Here is a 21,591-nt window from a genome sequence, read left to right as displayed (position 1 = left end):
CTGCATTTTAAAACAATATGCACATGTGTGGCCAAGGACAGTTTCCTTATTAGCTGTGTTAAGCTATCTAGTAATCAAACAAGTGTTTGATATGTTTTATGAGATATCCCCGAGGGTGGGATGTTACTGTAAAGACTGACAATTGACAATGATTGCAAATGATTATTCCTTCTCAGTATGGAGTGGCTCGGGCAGTGTAAATAATGAGGAAAAAGTCTACAATTTGAATTAGTTAAACTACAAAACAGAACTACTCTATATTCTTGCTGTCAAAGGAAGGGTATGTGCATTAATTGAACATGAGTTTTGCTTTTATATTTTATATACCAGTGCAAAGATTTCCCATCACTTTTGGTTCCTTTTGACGCCTATGGTATTGGGAAGTGAGAGGAAATCCCTCCAGTGTTGCATACAGCAATAAATGTTTTACACGGGGTCTAAACTTTTCACACATGACCGAAAACGAAAAAGGTTTTGGACAGGAGTCAATCTTTAACTCAGTATACTATACAACGTAATAATATTACATCCAAAATCTGTGTTTTGCAATTCTTGCAGCAATTATTATTGTTGCTTAAAGCCCAGTTCTAGATTTTAGAGACACTCCCCCTTTCTGCACTCCTACCCTGGCCCCATACTTCAAACACAATTGAGCATACATTCATAAATTCCTGACAGTCAAGTGACACATGGTGCCCTTTTGCTTTTCCTCCAGCTCTGATGGTGGACATACTTCACTTCTAAATTTGCCTAAAGCCCAGTTCTAGGGTTTAGGTACCCCCCAAATCCCCCTTTCCTGCACCCCTACACATTAAACAATTTCCAGCATACATTCCTTAAACCCAGCTGTGTGACAAGTAGGGTCCTCTTACTTTTCTTCAGCAAAGATGGTAGATGGATAGCACTGATTGTAAGCCCTGACTTCATGCTGATGAACTCCCAAGGGGTTATAAAAATTATACAAAAACTTTGCGCCAGAAACAAGTGACCTAAGCAGCGAGCACTAATCCAACAAATGAAGGAATAACTCAAAAAATATATTAACAATGTGCCACGCTATAACTATCTATACCATGTGTCAAAAAAATACATTCTAGTTCATATGTGTCACATACAGGAAAATGTTATCAAATTACAATTCACTTATATCCACATCAATGCAAAATAACGCATAATGCTGAACTCCCAAGGGGTTTGTCTTTGACAGTCTAGGATCAAAGGTAGTGGTTGAATGATGCTGGGCATCATTGAATCTGGAAGAAGAGCAGCCACCAGGATCGTAGGAAAACATGGAGGGAAACACTGGCGAGGATGATTAATGCTTTATAAAGTGTTTTCCCCCAAAGAGGTGAAAAGGGGACTTTTTTTCTAAGAAAAAAACCAGAGAAGGGCTTTTTTGCTGATTTGCTTGCACCATGTTTGTGTGGGTTTAGGCTGTAAATGACTAATGTAAATTGTTCTGTTTACTCTTCGAAGAATTGTGAACTATGTTGGTACTTTATAAATAAATGAAATAAAACTTTACTACTATTGTCTAAAGTTGCTAGATATGTAGGTGTATGCAAATATCAAGCTGCACAAAATTTCCAGTCTACTGCTCATTTGAAGTTGCCAAAACCTTTTTTTTTCATCTAGCTTGTCTGTTTTTGGACACAAACAGATATTGAGATTGTTTAGTGCTGTGACTTCTAGCAAGCATTTCAAATGATTATCCTTGTATACATTATTCCTAAAACAATAAGATGCTATGCAAAGCTTTAACTATTGTAACAGTTATCAGCTGTCTTCTTTCCCTTTGTGTTTATAACACATTGTTCTTACTTTCAATGTAGTGCTCAGTCTTAGCTCAAGCTGTGTATGATTTCTCTAGTGAAGAACTATTTCTCAGCTTCTTTGCAGCAATGTGTTTGTATTCTCAAAGGCTACTCTTCAATCTCAGTGTTGCTTTGATTGTGCTTGCAACAAAACGAAATAGAAATTCTTTATATTTCAGCTGAGGAAGAAATTTAGCATTGAGAAATTTTTTAATTTTTGCTCATCCATGGATTTAAAGTGTTGAAAGCATTTCATGTTGTTTTTGAAATCCTTCATTTCCAGAAAAAAAACATACATTGTCTTGAGTTCATAAATATTGATTTGATCTCTTTATACTGAGTTTCTTGTTAATAAAACAAGTTTAATTTCTGGATCTGAACTGGTTGTTAAAGGAGAACTATGAGATGAGTGATTTCCACTCACCTCATAGTTCTAGCCGACCTGTGACAATGAGACTGTCACAGGTCGGCTCAGTAGATCGGGAGGTGAGCGAACACATACCAGGTTCGCTCACCTCTCGATCCTGTCACGGCTCTCTGTAGTGACAGGGGGAGGGGCTGGATTCCCCTCTCCCCGCTCCGATCTGCCAGCGCTGACTGGTGGAACGGACAGGGGAGGGGGCGGGTACAGCTGGCTCTGCCTCTAGATAGGCAGAGCCAGCTGTCACTCACGCAGCTGGGCGGATCCCGTCATCTACATCGGGATCCGCTCCGGTGTCTCAGTATACCGCGAGCTGTAGCTCAAGGGTAAAACATAGAAGCATGGTATCCACCTTCTCCATGACAAAGTAATCCACGGTATTCATGTAGATATTCAGGGGCGGACTGACAACATATGGGGCCCCCGGGCGATAAGAGATTATGGGGCCCCCTTGGGCTTTGCACATATAAAATCCACCCAATGCATTATTACAAAGGGTGGGCATATGTCATTCCTCTAGCTGTGGTAAAACTACAAATCCCACCATGCCGTGGGAGCCATGCATATGCAAAAGTCTTGCAATGCACCATGGGTCTTGGAGCTCTAAGGAACGCACAGAGTGCAGAGGTCAGATCTAAGGAACGCACAGAGTGCAGACGTCAGAAGTAAGGAGCGCACAGAGTGCAGAGGTCAGATGTAAGGAATGCAATGAGTGCAGAGGTCAGTAATAAGTAACGCACAGAGGTCAGATGTGAAATGCACAGAGTGCAGAGGTCAGATGTAAGGAACGCACAAAGTGCAGAGGTCAGATGTAAGGAACGCACAAAGTGCAGAGGTCAGAAGTAAGGAACACACAGAGTGCAGAGGTCCGAAGTAAGGAACGCACAGAGTGCAGAGGTCAGAAGTAAGGTACGCAGAGAGTGCAGAGGTCAGAAGTAAGGAACGCACAGAGTGCAGAGGTCAGAAGTAAGGAACGCACAGAGTGCAGAGGTCAGAAGTAAGGTACGCAGAGAGTGCAGAGGTCAGATGTAATAACGAAGGCAATGTATCCTGCTTTCTTATCACACAGTATGGGAGGCATGGCATGGGTTATATGTGACAGCAGTCTTGCATTAAAGGAGAACTATGAGGTGAGTAAAAAATCACTCAGCCTCATAATTTGAGCTGAACTGTGACAATTAAACTGTCACACGTCGGCTCTATAAATCGGAAAGTGAGTGAACACATACCGGCGCTCGCTCACTTCTCGATCATCACCCTGCAGAGAGCCGTGACTGTCATTCACGGCTCCCTGTAGGGATTCCCCCCGCTCTGTTTCTCCAGCTGGCGGAACTGACAGGGAGGGGGCAGGTACTGCTGGCTCTGCCTCTAGATAGGCAGAGCCAGCTGTCACTCAAGCAGCTGGGTGGATCCAGACAGTAATGATGAGATCTGTCCCGGCTGCGGCGTCTCAGTATACCGCGAGCTGTAGCTCGTGGTATACTGAGCTTAGGGTGACGGGAGGACGCTAGTTTGTGTTCTCCCGTTACCCTTAGGAGAACTTTGGGGAAAAGCCCTGACCCCATAGTTCTCCTTTAAGAAGGATCTCCTCACTGGTATTGGGCAGCTGGATTTTTTACATGGAAAATTTTTAGCAGCAGATGTGACCAATGACAACAGTATTTGAAAAAAAGAATGATTGTTTTTGTTTTTTTTTTCCAGCATGCATTTTACCATTTTATTTAACGAGTTGTGCTTTTAAAATAGAAAAATGCATGATGAAAAAACAAACAAAAAAAATGATCACTGAAACTGCCGGAGGGAGGGGGGTAGATACTCTGTAAACACTGTAAATTGTACCCAGATGTCTGTTTAGAAGCGGCCGTGTCACCGTGTCCTGGGGGCCTTAGATCACGTATATGATCTGTCACCAACCCGGCCGGCTCATTTTGTTTTTGGGGCAGGAGGAAGTGTGGTGGTGCGTTGAACTCAACGGCACCGCAGCCGAGCCCCCTGCCCCAGTGAGATCGCCGGCACCAAAACGTATGACACATTAGTGCCCGCATTCTGGTCCAGTACAATCTGCACAAAATAGTGCATGCAGCATTTTTGCAGATCGCACTGGACCGGAAAAACGCAGGCGCTAATGAGTTACGCATTCCGGTGCAGCGATCGCACTGCAGGCGGGGGGCGAGGCTTCAGTACCATTGAGTTCAATGCACCACCACGGCCCATCCTGCCCCAAAACAAAGTGAGCCGCCGGGTTGCATTCCAGAGGCTGAACACACTGGCACGCACTCCTTATGGTGGGACTGGGCCCTTAGGGCTTGATCACACAAATTACGGTGCTTCCCAGAGTGGTAGCTGCTGGAACGCACCGCAATCACTCACAAATCTTCCCGCTGCGTTCAGGGGTGGGAGGGGGCGTTGCGGTGCGGTGCATTGAAGTCAAAGGCACTGCCGCCACCTCCCCCCTCTGATGCCACCGATGGCTGCTGCGGCATCGCTGGCTGCCCTCCATTCTCCACCACACGCCGGTCGGTGGGGCGCGCTCTCTCCTATCTCTGCAGGAGAGGACGTAGGAAGAGACGGAAGTAGTTCCGCCAGCACTAGAGGGAGAAGCCACGCCAGAGGACCCGTCGCGCGGCTTCCCTTCTCTCTGACGGAGGGGGGTTGCAGTGCGGAGGCTGCGGCGGAATTGCTGCCTGGTACAGGACAGATGCCGATGGGTCAGTCTGCCCCTGTAGATATTACAGCAGAATTACCTTATTTTCCTAATGGGAGACTGAATGGGAGTTTGAATCATCTTATTTCAGTCCTAATATGTCATCACTAAGATCTATTGGCCACTCTCAGTTACATGTTTGTGTTTTCATAATATATAGATCCAAAAGTTTACTATTCATTAATTAGAAAATATCACACAGCTTGACTGCAAGTCCAGAAAAAAACATTGTTTTCATTTCATGTTTATTGCATCTCACATACAGTATGTATGGAAGGGTAATGACCCAAAATGTTAATGTTTTGTTACTTATGTCACTTATGTGAATTGTGTTACACTAGAAAAAATAAATGGGACACTTGCTAATTGCCAGTCAAGCCCCAGATTTTTTTTCTAATTCATTTGAATGTAATGGCTGTTTAATGTTTTTCAGGTTAAAGAAGGGCACACGGCAGATAGCTAAATCCACAGTTTTAGGTGACCCCTGTCACTATAGCAAAAATATGCAATATAGCTTTATCCATCTTTGCTGCTGCCCATGCAACTGACTAGACTAGAATGACTAGTGTCTAGTGGAAAACCAACATTTTTAGGAGTGTTGACCTCCAGGTGTCCCCTGTGTTTGCCTGTGAATGAAAGCTGATTCTGCAGTCAGTCTTGACATGGTACCTTAAAAGTCTTTGTTCTCTCCTTGTTCTTTCTAAATATTGCAACATGGATATGGTACCCCTACATTGCACAGCAATTTCATAAATTATAGGCTTTTTTATGTTAAAGTAGTATTAAACTCTCAAACTTTTTTTTCAGCAATGAATCCAGATTGAACAAATAAACATTGCACAGCAAAGTATTTCTTTACATTTTTGCACCAAGCACTTACAGTCATGATGTTTCCAAACAACTGACTCCAACTCTCTCAGCTCTGCTTCCCTGAACTTCCTGTTCGGTACAAATCACAAGGGACAGCTGGGAGAAGGAACAGGGAGCAGGGGGTGGCTTGTCTTGCTGTGTTTCTATGTATGTGGAAACAGTGCTCAGGGGACCATCTGATTCTGCAGGAAACTAAAACATTTAAACATCGGGGAGCAACATTTATTGTAAGTGATTTTTTCAGCATTTAAAATAGCTTAAAATATATCCCCACTAAAACTACCAATATGGGGCCCACATCAATATGAACATATGATCATATTAATAAACAAAGTTAGCAGCAAAATATGTTTTCTCTGTTTTCTCTAATGCCTTATTGCTTGTGTAAATAAATTTGGTATACATGTACACCCTGGGCTGACAATAATACAACATATTCATTACATCATATAACATGATATTTAGAATAGAATAGGGACCATTCAACTGAACCTATGGCCCTCATATTTAAAAAGCCATAGGGATCCATGTTAACACCATCCAACATATTTAATAGCCAAAAAATGCTAACCCCCCACCACCCTTGTCTGCTATATACATATGTAAAACAGATCAACTTGTTGTGTATAGCTTTTTCATTAAAGAGAATAGTTGAATGCCCAGGTTATATTTACACCATGAGTGATGCTGTTTCGTTGATTACTGGGGAAAAACAGCACTGTATTCAAGCATCCATATCATAGAACAGAATACATATTACCACTTTGTTTTTTTATTCCCACAAGATAAAGTGACCAAAACTAGATCATTGCCTGATGTGGACACCAAATGTGTTGTCTATATCCATAGATACAAAAACAAGTCTTCAAAAGAACTCCAAGGAGGCCCATTTTCTATGTCACAGCTGCAATATGGTCCAAAAGCAGCTAGTTATACAGAAATCATTCCTTTCTTAGACATTGAAGTTCAAACAATGTGTACGTTGTCCACAGGAAATATATTTTGAATCACATACTGGTCTTCTAAAGTCTAATGTAACTTTGGAATACTGACTACTGCAGTACCAAAATACTTCTTGTTTCCTGCCATCCACAAGTGAACAACTCACTCCACTAGAATTTAGAACTGATTCACCATATTCCTCACGTATTCTTGAACAGTGGTATAACACAGTTTTCAACCTTACTACCCCGTTAACCAGATTTGTTAAACTGTTAGATACTATTTCTATGATAGATGCTTGGAGACACCCTGATGTATGTTCTTTCTTACACTTCTCTATTTACAATACAATGTCACATTTTAATATGATATTACTAAGCAGACCACTCCTTCCCATGCTTGTGGATGCTTGAATGGGGAAAAAAATCCATACACTTTCTAATTTACTATTTTTTTTACACTTTGCACTGGACAGACAATCTTTCTGTAGCCCATTAAAAATATTACACACTAAAAGCCACAGCGGCTAATTAATATTAATGTCATGACAACTAGTTGAGCAGGTTGTGCCATTGATATAGGTAACATTGTTTATTCAAGCATCATGTGCAATATTCATATTCTAGCCTTTCATAATTATACTTTAGGGGCAATGCTGTTCTGACAAGTCATTTAATAGAGATTGTCCTCACAGCCAGTAGTGAAAGGTATGGCATCTGCTCTCTAATTATTCATGTTCTGTACGAGCAGGAGAATTGATCATAAAAGAAAAATGTACCTGCGTTGCCTAAGCATCAGAAGACTTTGCATCTAGGTCAACTGTATGGATGAGCACAGCCAGGGTATGTTTTTATAGTTTGCTTCAACTATTGGGAGAAAAATAGACCTTGAGAAGAGCATTGCTCTAAGTCCGTAAAACCTGTTTCCCAACTTGTGGATGAAACTTCCCTACTTTGAAAAATTATAAAACACAGCGTTTCAATCACCTAGGGTGCAACACATTTCAAGAGAAAGCATAAACGAGAATTTATCTGGGGGCCTTGTTAGCTGTGCTTACTTGTGTGTCAAGTAGGCAGCTTAGCTATGAAGCTGGATGCTTCTCCCTGATAACTTACAAAGTACTGCGTTGAAGACAATTAACTTAATGCATCCTGTTCTAGTGAACTGACTAAATGAGTCGCTTTAAAAAATCTTTACAGACACTAATTAAATTTCAAACACTGACATTTCTGGCTACTGAGTGCAGTCACAGTAATTAACTGCATATTTCTATGCATCATAATGCCAAACAAAAGGCAACGTCTTATGATTATTGTCCCTGTAGAGGCCTCCGCAAGTAGGGATGTCAGTGGGTGTTGCTGAGTGTAATCTGCACACAGCATCCCCTTACATTGCTGAAATAAGATGACTCCCTTATCCATTCTGCTATTAACAGTTAAATCAAAGAGAATGGAATAAATTTGAGCAACAATTAGCCTATTTACAGACTGTAAAACAGGGAAATTTATCAGTGATAAAAGCAAATGTGTTTTGCTTTTTCTGTGCAATAAAGTCTCTCTATATTTCCATAGTATACGTTTGTACTGTAGCACACAATAATAGTTCAAGGTGTGCTGGGTTAGCAAATTCTTTTGATTTCCTCAGTTCATTAGGATATTGATGTGCTACACCATTGCCTTTTCAAAAACAATGCTAAAGCTAATGCCCATGGCAAATATTTATGTCAAAGTTTCAGAAGTTTTTAAACTTGCAGTTAATCGAATGACAAGTTTTTGATGAGGAACTTCATGTAAAAGCTAGCAATGTTTTGTCATTGCTAATCAGAAAACACTGGGCCGTAGCTTCGGCCGATCCTTCAACTAGCTATTCAGTACAGCCCGTACAGCTCCCGAACTTGGCCGAGCGGCTCAGTCGAGCCGAAGGCATATGCCTCGGCCGACAGCCTGCTTCTGACAGCTGGGTGGAGCCAGCCGTGATTGTATGGCTGGCTCCGGCCACTTGCAGAGAGGTCAGCGTCCCTGGTTATCAGCTAACCAGGGACACTGATCTCCAGACAGCCTAACTCTCCCGGGTGTTCTGGGAGTCTCCCGGCCGCCAAGCAGAGAAACACTGCTTTTTCCTTTTTTTTTTATTCTGACACGGAGCCGTCGGAATGCATTGCTAGATTCCTATTAGCTATTTCAATTTGCAATAGCAAACTAGCATTGCACCCGCCCTCTGCTGCAGTTCTCCATCAGGTCCCCACTACTGATTGACAGCAGCAGAGGGCGGGTACAATAGCTAGTTTGCTATTGGCTATTGCAAATTGAAATAGCCAATAGGAATCTAGCAATGCATTCCTATGGCCCAAATTTTTTTTCTTTTTTTTGACGGCAGCAGAACCGCCGACCAATAGAAAACTGTTGGTCATTACTAGCTCCACACAATCGTTTTCTATTTTTCTATTTTTAAAACTATTTTCTTTTCTGCTCGGTCCCACAGAGAGACCGAGCAGAAGAGCCAAGCCGAATGCCGCTCGGCTGCATTCGGCTATCCACTCACTGCTGTTTGGCATCTATAAGAATAGACCGAACAGCAGCGAGTAGCCTGTCAGAGGTTCGGCTTAGCCGACCCAGATGTTGGATCGGTTGAGTCGAACTCCTTCTTCACTTCGGGTCAGCCGAACATGCTGAGCATGTTCAGCCGACCTGAAGCCATGCGAAGCAAGCCGATGTACGGCTGATTTCAGCTGATATACGGCTGAAATCAGCTGTACCAGCCTAAAGTGAATAGCCGAACAGCGTTCGGCTAACTTCACTTTAGGCCGGTCATTTACTCGGCTGCCTACGGCAGCTTAGTGAATAGACCCCACTGTGTTGGCACCAAAGTCAGAAATTCAATTCACTTGAGAGCATGTTCACAGCATCATGTTAGAAAACACACATTTTTCTCAAAGTGCATAATGCGATTTTAGCATGTCACGTTAAAATGTAATGCAATGTAAGAGGCATTTCACAGGTATTTTGTGTACATTTTACTGGTTTTTTTCTTGCAGGCACGAGGAAAATATAGACATGTGATTTGAAAATGCACTAATTAAAATGCATATATTGCATTTTTATGCATTTTCAGTGCAGTTGCCATTGACTAATACAATGCACATTTTACCATAATGCAAAAAAAGATGCAGCAAGCAGGATTTTGCACAAATGTAGCACACTGCCCTCTGATGCAACTGATGTGAATAGATTCATAGATTATGATGGTAACAAGTTTTCATGCACTTTTAGTGCATTGTAGTGCACATAAAACACATTGGTGTAAATTGGCTCTTTATCTAAGTTCTATATTAGCTTTTGCAGCCAGATATAGCAAGTTCTTTGGTTGGTACTTAGGCCTATTTGATATGTGTTTGTACTGTTTAATCTCCCTTTTAGATTGTTACTAGAGCCAAAAAATGTTAACATTTTGGGGAAAGGTTAGAACTTCTGGCAGAACTTCTCTGTATTTCCTATGGTCAGTGGTCACCGAGAGTGGAGAAGAAAGGGAAAGGTGTTTTAACTGACAACAATAAAATAACATTTTTATGTATAGTGAGGATGTGTTGTGCCTATGTTGGAACGATTCCCCTCCCTTTCTGTCCTAATGACAGTGGTCACTGAGACCAAACAGAAAGGAAAAAAACCTGATAGATGTTTTATCCACTTATTGCTCTATGAAAAAAAAGGGCTACAAAAAAGGGTGGTACTGGAGCAATTGAAACCGGAGACCTGCATTTTCTGGACTTTAAAAGGTTTATTTAAAAGTTAAGGATACTAAAAGATAAGGATAGTATATTATTTTACTTATTAGAACCACTATATCAGGGTTTCCTTGCAGGTCAATTTTTTTATGTGAAGCTTTCCAGAAAATTATGGCTGACTGATACATTTTACTGACAATTTGCAGTAACAATATCAGACTACCTTAAATGACTATGGGGGGTTATTCACCAAGCTGCTTAAGGCTTTTCATTTCAGCCCTCTACAGCTGATTTCAGCCATACATCGGCTGGCTTCCGCTCCCTTTGGTTCAGCCGAATATGCTCAGCAGAATGACAACAAATATGCCCAGAATGACAACAAATAGGCAGAGCTGGCCATGACATCACGGCTGACTCTTCCCATTTGTTTTGGTTTTGACGGGAAATGGGGGAAAAGTTTGACAGGTGTCGGACAAATGTAAACAGTTGGGTGGAGCTAGTGGTGATGTCACTGCTAGCTCTGTCCATTTATTTATATTTTGCCAGCATCTGTCAGAATGTCGTTTTGTGGTGGGAGTTCGTTGCATGTGGAGGGATCGGCAGGCATCAGGTTTTTTTTATTTTGACGAGTCTGTGTCATCGTGGTGTGATTGATCTTTGGATTACAGCCGTGGATTCATGTTTTCATTGTTGGTGTTTTATATATTTTTTTATTAAATAACTTGTCAAAAACCTTTGTTTTAGTTTTTTTCTCTTTTAATGGATTTTTTCCTAAAGTCTGGTCTGTTTACTTTTTACTTTTAACCCTTTAGTGAATGAGTAGGGGTACAAGTACCCCTTACTCATTCACAAGGGGCAGGGCAGCACCCCAATGCAAAATAAAACCCTGCCTGCCAGACCTCCACAACCAACTGGTCAGGGTTTGTGGGGAAGAGGCCCTTGTCCCCATTGGCACGGGGGGAACACTGGAAAAGCACCCTCCTGAAGCTGAGGGTATGTGGCCTCGTATGGTGCAGGGATGGGGGGTGCTCAATTGTCCTACCCCTCTGCCTGCCCTGCCAGGCCTGTGCTCAGATTAACCCTTTCGCTGCCAAGCCCTCCGGAACATTTTTCAAATCAGCTGGCCAAGCCATTTTTGTATTTTTTGCAATTTTTTCCTATTGATTTAATTTTCAACTGCTGGGTTGCTAGCGTTTGTAAAAGACCCCCAAACCATATATTTTCTGAAAGCGCAGGCCCGGTAGAATAAAAAGATGGTGATACTAAATTTGTAGGCCGTGCGATAATTGCGCAAATGTTTCTCAAATTATTATTAAACCGATAAAAATACACAATTCAATTGATAAAACACACCAAAATCAGTATCCGTGCACAAAAAAAAAATTTTTTTGACTAAATCTAAAAGATAAAACTGTATTGAGTTAATAAATAACAAATATTAGCAAATTTGTAATTGCGCCTTTTTGCGAAAAGGTAAAAAAATGAAGGTATGCAAAACTGTAAATAATCGACTTATGTAAAAAATTGTTTTGGTGTTTGTGTTGTGATAAAATGATACAGGTGTATATTTAATTGCAACACAAGGTATCACAACGCATGGCAATGAGTCACAAAGCTTTGCCATGCGCTGCCACAGTTAATTTAATGTTTTTTTTAAAAGAAAATAAATAAATAAAAAAGATCATGCACTGCGATGCGTTCTAACAACGCACTGCAGCGCATGTGCATGGTGTGCACCACAATATGTGTGTGTTATGTGTGGGGAGGGAGGGGTTGTGCTTTTTTTTATTAGTTTTTTTCACACATTTTTTATTTTATTTTATTTTTTAAATCATTTTATTTTGTTTTACGGTGTACAAGCCTGAAGTGAATAGCCGAACGGCATTCGGCTCACTTCATTTCGGGTTGGTTAATCCGGCAGCAGTGGTGCCGGGGGGGGCGCCCGGTATTTTCAGTAATATCGGTCATCAGCGGCTTGTGAGCCGCTGATGACAGCTATTATTTTGACGGGGACAGTCAGCTGAACAATTCTGCTATAAGCTTATGGTCGCTAAATCGACCATGAGCTTATAGCAGAACTGTAAATGCCACCGACTTAAGGCATACTGAGCTGGCCAGCCGGGAACACTTTTGTTCCGCCATATGCCTTTACGTCGGTGGCAGCGAAAGGGTTAAGGGCCTGGCTGAGAATATTAGGGGGGACTCCACGTTTTGTCACCCCACTTTTTGGCTGTGGAATTCCCCTTTCTAATTCCTACCAGACCTATAGGGCCTGGTATGACTTTTGGGGGAAACTCAAGGCACTTGTTTATACTTTTAGGGGGGGTCCCTCCTAACTTTCCCACCAGACTTATAGGGTCTGGAATGGATCGGAAGGGGGACCACACACCTTTTTCTTGTTCTAATTTGTTTGTTTACATTTGCGGGGAGAATGGTCTACTTTGGCAGACTGTTCTCCCCGCTTTGGCTGTGACTTCGGCAGCTGTATGGGCTATTGTGAATAACCCGCACAGCAGCCCTACGGTTCAGCTGAACCGAAGGGCTCCGTGGCCGAAGTTGGCCGACACTACAGCTATATGCGCTATATCCTTCGGCTTCTTGGTGAATAACCATCTATATTTTTCATTTTACAAAGACTAGTTAAAAAAGTTTAAATAATTATAGGCAGAGTTTTTTGTCAGCTGTACTTTATATTTCTGTAAATGTTTAAACTAATGTTTTACATTCTTTGTTAAACACATAAACATTTAATACAAGACAAAGACAGTGGGTTACCTAAAGAGGAAGCAGAGTAGTAACAACCTGACTTGAAGCTTACTTTGTCCAAATGAAAAAAAAGAACATTTAAATTTGAAATATATTTTGTAGGTCTGTCCTTTATTATTAAGAAAGAAAGTATGTACAAAAGATGATACACTCCCTTGAATACTTAGAGGGTTATTCCCTATGAAGCCGTCGCGGACATCCCGTAATGTTCGGCGTTCGGCGAACGCTAGAACAGGCTATGTTCGAGCCTAACCTATGTTCGACTCGAACATGCAGCCCATCCCTATTCACAAAAGCCCATACAGCAGCTGAAGGCAGCCGAGCGGCTCAGCCGAGCCGAATGCATATGCTTTATGAGCTGAAGTGACAGCCGCAGCGTGGAGAAAGGTCGACCAAAGGGCCGACTTTTCTCCAAGCAAATGACAGCTGGGCAGAGCCTGCCATGATCTCATGGCTCACTCTGACCAGTTGTAATGAGAGATCAGAGTCCCCAAATGACCATTAAAAAGTGACGTCACGGCCGGCTCTGCCCAGTTGTTATTTATTGCACAGGACCTGCTAGAAGACTCTGGCAGGTGCCAGCCAATAGGAAACAGTTGAGCGGAGCAACAGTAGAATGCGTCCCTTTTGCCCATATAAATACAACATGTTTATGTTAGACTCGGTTATACCTTTAATGGGTGAGTAAAAAATATATCAATGTACCTTAGGATCATTCCTTGTATTCCATCAGGGATTGTTAAAGCAAAATAGGAATTATAATCGAGTAGTAAAGCTGAAAGACAATGTTACTTTTTTGTTTAAGTGAACTTGTAGGGATAGAAATATGGAAGTTATTCTTGATTATTGTTTTTTAAAGGCTTTTTTTCAAGGGGTGGTAATCTTAAAGTAGATTTGAACTCTCCTTTGCTTTTGCATATATCTATCTAGCCAAAAAGTAGATATATGCAAAAACATGGGGGAAAAAAAGTTATCAAAAAGGTACAAACTTACCTGTGTCTCCGCCGATCACTCCTGACTGAAGATCTGAAGCTTCATCCTGCACGGCTACTCGAGATGGGGCGGGAGCATGCGCAGTAGAGATCTTTGGCGGGGGGAAGAGGAGACACACAGTGGAGCTGAATGCATGCAGCCAGGAGCATGCACATTGGACAGACACCATGGGACAGGAAGGGACAGAAGTCTGTGGTGGATCAGAGACCAGCATCAGCGCTGGAGGGATTGCTGAATACAAGTGAAAGGAAGAAGATGATCGGATCAAGAGGCATCATTTAAGGTAAGGCCTTAAAGCAGCATGGTGCGGAGGAAAAAATTTGTGACTTTAATGTCACTTTAATGCTAGATTCACTAGATCATCTAGTCAGTAACCTGACAACTATGCAGGGAATAAAGTCTTAAATCTCTAAACAACTATCTTTGATGTGTATCTAGGGTCCATGATACATCAAGTAGGGGAGCCTCGGTTTTTAAAGGTGGACCTTCACCCTGCATGATTAGAGCAAAGGGAGCTACCATATATTTTTCCTCACAGGTTCAATTTAAGTGGCATTAAGACATGTCAGTGGATCAAAACTCTACAGTGATAGTGTGATGCAATGAACAGTTAAATTACCAGGAACACATACCAATGCTCAATTTAGCAAACTATAATGCATGTCTTTTTTGCCATTATGATGATGTGTTTTTAGCTATGGTTGTTGAAAACAAGGATTGTTGTGGCAAGAAATCATTCCTATAGATTAGTGAATTGAGCCACAGTTCCACTTGGACAGCTATTAGATAGTAAATTGCCTCTTATGCAAACAGAAAACAAAGGAACAAAAAGAGGTGCGAGAACCTGTGCGAAATTGGGTGTTCTTGCTAAATGTCAGCCTGGGTCTTTTGTGTGCCATTAAACTGTGTCTGCATGAGTTATTTAACCCCTTCATGACTGAGGCCCTTTTTTCATTTTTTGCACCCATGTGGCCCCTTCTTCGGGACGCAGAAGCGATCTGGCGACAGGTAAGTCGCCAGGATCGCTTCTGTTGTAAAGCCGACAGTCGGCTCTACAAGTTTAAACAGAGTCCCGGCAGCAAAAGTCGCCGGGAGTCTGTTTAAACAGCCCCGATGCTGGCGACGTACACTGTACGTCGTCAGTCACGAAGGGGTTAAAAAGTTGTGATACCTGTATAAAGCTAAACACTCCAATTATGTATACTGATATGTGTCAGTATAATAAATGATATTTTTTCTGTCTGAAAGGGTTTTAAATGTTATCCGTAAGCTGCTCCTGATTTTTTTTAAAACTCATAAATAAGCATAACAATAACTGGATGTCATGGTTTATCAGGATTATAATTTGGCTAGGCAAGCCAAATTAAAGCAAGTAAAATACATATGATCAGGCATGGCTACTAGAGATGTATATTTGGAAAGTGACTGAATAAAATACATGTACCTTCAGTGTTACATTCAATTAAATCTGTTTTCAAAATTCTTTAGCTGCCAGTTTCCTTTAAATACAGAACACTTCTCAGTAATGTATACCTTCAGTGTTTTCAAACTATAGATAGGAAATCTTAGTACATACACATAATACTTTTTATGTAAACTCAGACTTAAGTATCATGTGCAGTTTTAATATGCTGAAGTTTTTTTTATATGTTTACTTGTTTTGCATTGTTACACATCTGAAAAAGAATCCACTGAGGGATTGCTGAATGTCATGCACATAAATTAAAATATTAACACATGACATAAAGGTCACTGGTAATATGATGAAAAGAGAGCTGAATTACTGACTTGCTGTAAATTGCCTGTGCCATTATACAGCACAACTGCTATTATCAATGTTTGGTAAATGTAATTTTGGGTCTGCATTAGTATATAATAATGTAATACTATATTACTATTGTTTTATCTGCTCTTCTTTTAGAATGTTGTACAGTCCCAGTTTAAAGAGAAGATGAGCAACCTCTTTACTCATTTGGTGATTGGAAGAAAAGTGCAAGATGAGGACATGCGCAATCTTTTCTTTGGAGACTATGTTTTCCATAAAAGTTCAGTAAAGCCTGAAAAGCATTATGATGAAATTGCAGCCATAGAGGAGCTTAAAATTGTAAGCATATTTATGTAGTTTTATGTGTTTTTTAAATATCTTGATATGTGATTTCAATCTCAGTCACAAAAATCCCATGAGCTTTTAGATGTTATTTTAATTTTAAAAGTTGATTTCAATATTATTGAATCTGCAGCTTTCATTGAAATAATTCCTTGTCAACTTGCTATAAAACAGGTATGGGATTAAAGCTTTACACCACTGATTATTGGTCCAGATAGAATTCTATTCCACTATAAGGTTAGAGGGAAAAGCACAAAAAGGAAGCCAATGTGTTTCAGGCTTCTAAAGACAATCCTTTTATTAGGGCTTGCAATAGGAAACAACATATATGGACTGAATTGAAGCTAAAATGTAAATTGAATGATTATCAGTGTAATAAAAAGCACAGGTCTCATCATCATCTGGTTTGGATGAGTAAAAAGAATTGCCAACTTTCCAATGGTTTTGAGGAGAGTAGGCATGAGGGACGAGAGAGGGTTAATATTAATATACAGTATCCACATTAGCAAAAATCAACTACTACTTTATTTTTCCTTTTAGGTATAAACTTCTCCATAAGCTTGGTTTAGCAAGGGAAAGTAGTTTCCAAAGACTGATTGTGATTTTAAAAAGTCTTTATAAAACCTTTATAGAAACAGGATACTAATACAGTTTGATTATTTGAATGAATTGCTATCCACTACTTAAGGGAAAGTATATTGAAATTCCCGACTACAGACTAGGAAGTATAATGAAAGAAGATAAAGTACTGAAATCAGTCTTGTGCTGACTTGTATTATTCTAATTTATACAGATCACTACTTATGATCATGTAAGGTAGTTTTACGCAAATTGTGCTCATTTATTTAACTTAAAAAATAAATATGTGAAAATCAACCAACTTGACAAAGAATAATATATAGTTATATGTCATCATCTGGAGTGGTTGTCTTTGCTGGAGATTCACTTTTTTTAGAAAATCTTGTGAACAAGCATAATTTGACAAATTGTTTTCTGTGTGTATTTTTGTTCGTTTCATTTCCTTAAAAAAAGAAACAAAAAAGTAGCCATCACCATAAATAACAGATCTCGCTTGCCCTAGAGCAATAAAGGCTGACAAAGACGGCAGATTTTTGTTCATTACAGCTGATAGATGATGTACATTTTATTGTTACTGGTACAAAAGTGCCAAGTGAATAGAGAATGTTTTATTTGTTCATAGTTCAAAGAACTGGAGAAAAGTTTTAAACTTCAAGTTTATCCCTCTGAATTGTAAATGTCAACATCTAATTTTAATTTATCCAGAGAAAAAGAACCATTTTGCTACTAACATTTTTCATGCCTTTATTAGAATATGTTCTATGGACATTTTGAGTGGTTACAAGGCACATAAAGCTGAACTCCAAAAAGATTAAACAGACTGCATTTATTTATACATTTAATACAAAACATTAATGTTAATTTAAATACAGCTAGCAGATATCGTGTTATGTCCTGTATAGTAGGGCTCTATTACTTGTCACATTGTTGTCAGTCTAACACCGTAAAAATGCTTACAGTAGGGTTGAACACAGGGATGACTTTATCATCTAGTGCTAATCCTTCACTGGTCAATACGCAGGTTGACGGTGGTCCCTTAACCAAGCTGTACTCCCTAAATGCATCTCTGGGACCCAACTATTCTATCCAGCAAAAGTACATAATCAGAGGCATCCAAAATCTAATTAAAGAGAATTACAATTGTTTTGTCAAATAAGACAATTTCTATATATGTATTTTATGTGTGCATTTAGCTGTTTGCCTGGTGCTCAGGTTTAATTGAACGCTGAAAAATGTAAATAAAAGTTGGCCAGAGACAGACATATGTCTCCTTAGACACTGGACAGAGAGAAATCTGCACCTCCTGAAACCCATACTGCATTTATTTTACAGTGAACCTGTGAGAAAGAGAAATATGAGAGCTTCCTATGCTGATCTATTTTTAATAATGTAAGCTCTGGGGCTGTCAACTTGATCCTGGCTTTGCTACCTAGTGATTTCCTGGTCTGATATTCAGGATACGATTTCTGGCTTTTTAGACTTCATAAGATGAATGCATGTCCATAGTACCAATTCACTAGGTAGTGTGACCAGCTGTTGATATATCTGTCTATCTTTACAGATCCATAAAATATTAATAATAATAATAGTAATAATAGTTATTGCAGTTTCTTTAAGTGTTAAAATTAAAGCTGAACTGCAGGAAGACATCTAAAAACAGAGCTGAAATATGAAAATAGATACAATCTTACCTGCCAAAAGATTTGTATTTATGTTCTCGGAATTTCGTATTTCGGATATAATTCGGAAACTGCCATTCGGATTTCGGATGCTCCGAAATTCGGAATTTCAGGAAAATTCGTACGAATTTCAATTCGTAACGAAACGAATCGCACATGTCTAATGTTCAGCCAGTCCTGAGATTTACAGAGACCTACCATACAGCATACCTAAGTTTTCCCTGGTGCAGTTCACCAACAGCTTGGATACCTCCCTGTCTTCAGTGAACAGTGAAGGAGCAGTAACGTAGTGAATAGATCAACTCTCTGCTCTTTCCTCCTGTTAGCATGTTCCTTGTCTCTCTTTCTTAGCAAATGGAGTCATTGCAAATTGGTCTGCTCCCAAATTGGGGGTACAGCAGCATTCAAATGAGCAATCAAATCAGTAAGGTCCACTCTACCACCCTGCATGATTATATGACAAACATTACAGCACTTTAACCACCTGATTAAAGATCAGGTGTATACACCCCCTTCCTGGCCAGGTCATTTTTCAGTATCCAGCACTGCAGTACTTTAACTGACATTTATTCCGTTATGTAATGCTGTACTCAAATTTATTTGATAAAATTTTTGTTGGACAGATAAAGCTTTCTTTTGAGGTATTTAAGTACTGCTGTACTGCTGGGGTTTTTATTTTTTACTATATTAACCACCTGCTGTCCAGCCGTTGTAATTAAACGGCCGGACATTGGCTTCTTGAATGCGGGTGGGCGTTTTTAAACGTCCCATCCCACCCAGCTCGTGCCCGCCAGCGCACATGAACAGGAAATAGGCTTTGAATGTAAACAGCCAGCGATGGCTGTTTACATACAAGCGTCCAGGCGTGTAGAGACGCTTGATTGCTTGTAATATGCGTGCGGGTGTGCGCCCCCTCCGTCACAGCCGCTGCTGGCAATCCCGAGCTCCGCTGTTCCCGGTGTGAGCCCGGGACCAGCACAGCAGTTCTGTGGTCAGAGATCAAACAGAGATCAGTACACGATCTCCGTTTGATCTTCTCCTCCTCGTTGGAATGCAGGAAGTGATGTATATTACATCACTTCCGCATTCCTCTGTCACTCTCCGGTACAGAAACCGGAGAGAAGCTGGTGAAGCAGGTCTCTGCTTCATCAGCTTCTCTGGGGGTCCCTAGGTGACATTAGGGGTCTCAAAGACCGCTGATGTCTCCATAAAGAGGACCTGTCACTGCAAATTGGCTATCACATAGGAGCTTGTTTGCTCCCTATGTGATAGCACTAAAGTTAAGTGAAAAAGAAGGTTTAAAAAAATTAAAGTTACAAAAAAATAAAAAAATTAAATGTCACATATCAAAGCAATACATTTTTTTTTAAATGAAAGTCCCCCACACCCACATGCAGACGCAAACATGCGTCAAGTCCGCCTACGTGCGAAAACGACGATTACATCCATTACGCTGCACATGTTACATACCGCCGCAAACGTCGGAGTGAGAGCAATAATTATAGGGCCATTAATAACTGATAACACTAAACTGGTGAGCGGTAAAAGTTTTTGAAGCATATGGTCAATTTTGAGTATGTTAGTTTTTTGCGATTTAGCGGGTGCGCGCAATTTTAAAGCTTGACATGTTTGGTGTCTATGTATCTGACGTGACCTTGTCTTTTATATTTTAACAAAAAATTGGGTAATATTAAATGTTTTATAACATAGTAGGGAGAACATTTTTTTTTCAAAATTTTCGTTACTTTTTTCATTATATAGTAAATAAAAAACCCATAGTGGTGATTAAATACCACCAAAAGAAAGCTCCATCTGTCCCAAAAAAATGGTATAAAATTAATTTCAGTACAGCGTTGCATGACGGAATAAATGTCAGTCAAAGTACTGCAGTGCGGAATACTGAAAAATGGCCTGAACAGGAAGGGGGTGTAAATACCCCGGTCAGCAAGTGGTTAAGGAAAGATTATCGAAAATTTTGAAAAAATATAATACATTTATTATTACCTAATTGTTTGGTAAAATATAAAAGACGGGGTCATGTCGAGTAAATAGACACCAAAAATGTCAAGCCTTAAAGTTGCATGTGCCCGCAAAATTGCAAAAAACTACCATACCCAAAATTGACCACAGGCAGCACTGTAAAAGCTTTTACCGCTCATCAGTTAAGTGTTATCAGTGAATAATGGCCCTAAAATTATTGCCAGCATTCGCGGTGATATGTAACATGTGTGGCATAATAGGCGCAATCGTTGTTTACACACGTATGCACACCTGATGCATGTTTGCACGTGTGTATGTGGGGTGGGGACTTTAAAAACTTTTTTTTAATTCTTTTTTTATGTGTGGCATTCATTTTTTGTTAGCAACTTACATTTTTTTTAAACTTTTTTTTTCACCTGACGTTATTGTTATCACACAGGGGGATAAGAAACCCTCTATGTGATAGCAAAGAGGATGTGACAGGTCCTCTTTAGACCCCTAATGTCACCTAGGGACCCCCAAAGAAGCTGATGAAGCAGAGATCTGAAGCCGGAGAGTGACACAAGAATGCGGAAGTGATGTAACATACATCACTTCCTGCATTCCAACAATCGGGAGGAGATCAGAGGGAGATCGTATACTGATGTCTCTTTGATCTCCTGTCACACAGCCACCATGCTGGTCTCAGGCTCGCACCGGGCACAGCGGAGTTCGGGACCAGCGGAGGGGGGGGCGCACAGACCGGCACCTCAGATAAGCAATCTGCCAGCTCTACAGCCAGCGGATCGCTTGTATGTGAACAGGCATCGTTGACTGTTTACAAATTTTGACAGGTTGCCGCTCTTGCGCACCATGCGGCATAAGTGGGCAGGGCTAACAGACCATGTTTAGACGGACGCTCAGATCCAAGAAGCTCCAGGCCGGCAGTTTAATTACAATGGCCACCCGGGAAGCGATTCAAATCTCACTTACCTTACATATACTGAATAACGTTGTGCATCCTCCATCTTCTGTG

At 40.6% G+C, this 21,591-nt stretch overlaps 1 protein-coding gene across 1 annotated transcript in view; it reads left to right on the top strand.

Annotated features, from left to right (window-relative positions):
• Window positions 1-21,591, top strand: part of LOC108784922 (dynein heavy chain 3, axonemal-like) — an 899,093-nt gene that overhangs the window by 631,347 nt on the left and 246,155 nt on the right. Inside the window, exon 47 of the mRNA XM_018553871.1 lies at window positions 16,153-16,335. Within this exon, the coding sequence (XP_018409373.1) occupies window positions 16,153-16,335 (183 nt within the window). The remainder of the gene's footprint in view (window positions 1-16,152; window positions 16,336-21,591) is intronic.

This window comes from Nanorana parkeri, unplaced genomic scaffold (assembly GCF_000935625.1).
Source record: "Nanorana parkeri isolate BGI_ZX_2015 unplaced genomic scaffold, ASM93562v1 scaffold132, whole genome shotgun sequence".
Taxonomy (NCBI): Eukaryota; Metazoa; Chordata; class Amphibia; order Anura; family Dicroglossidae; genus Nanorana; species Nanorana parkeri.
Note: the sequence above shows the minus strand (reverse complement) of the source record. Positions and strands in the feature narration are given on the sequence as shown.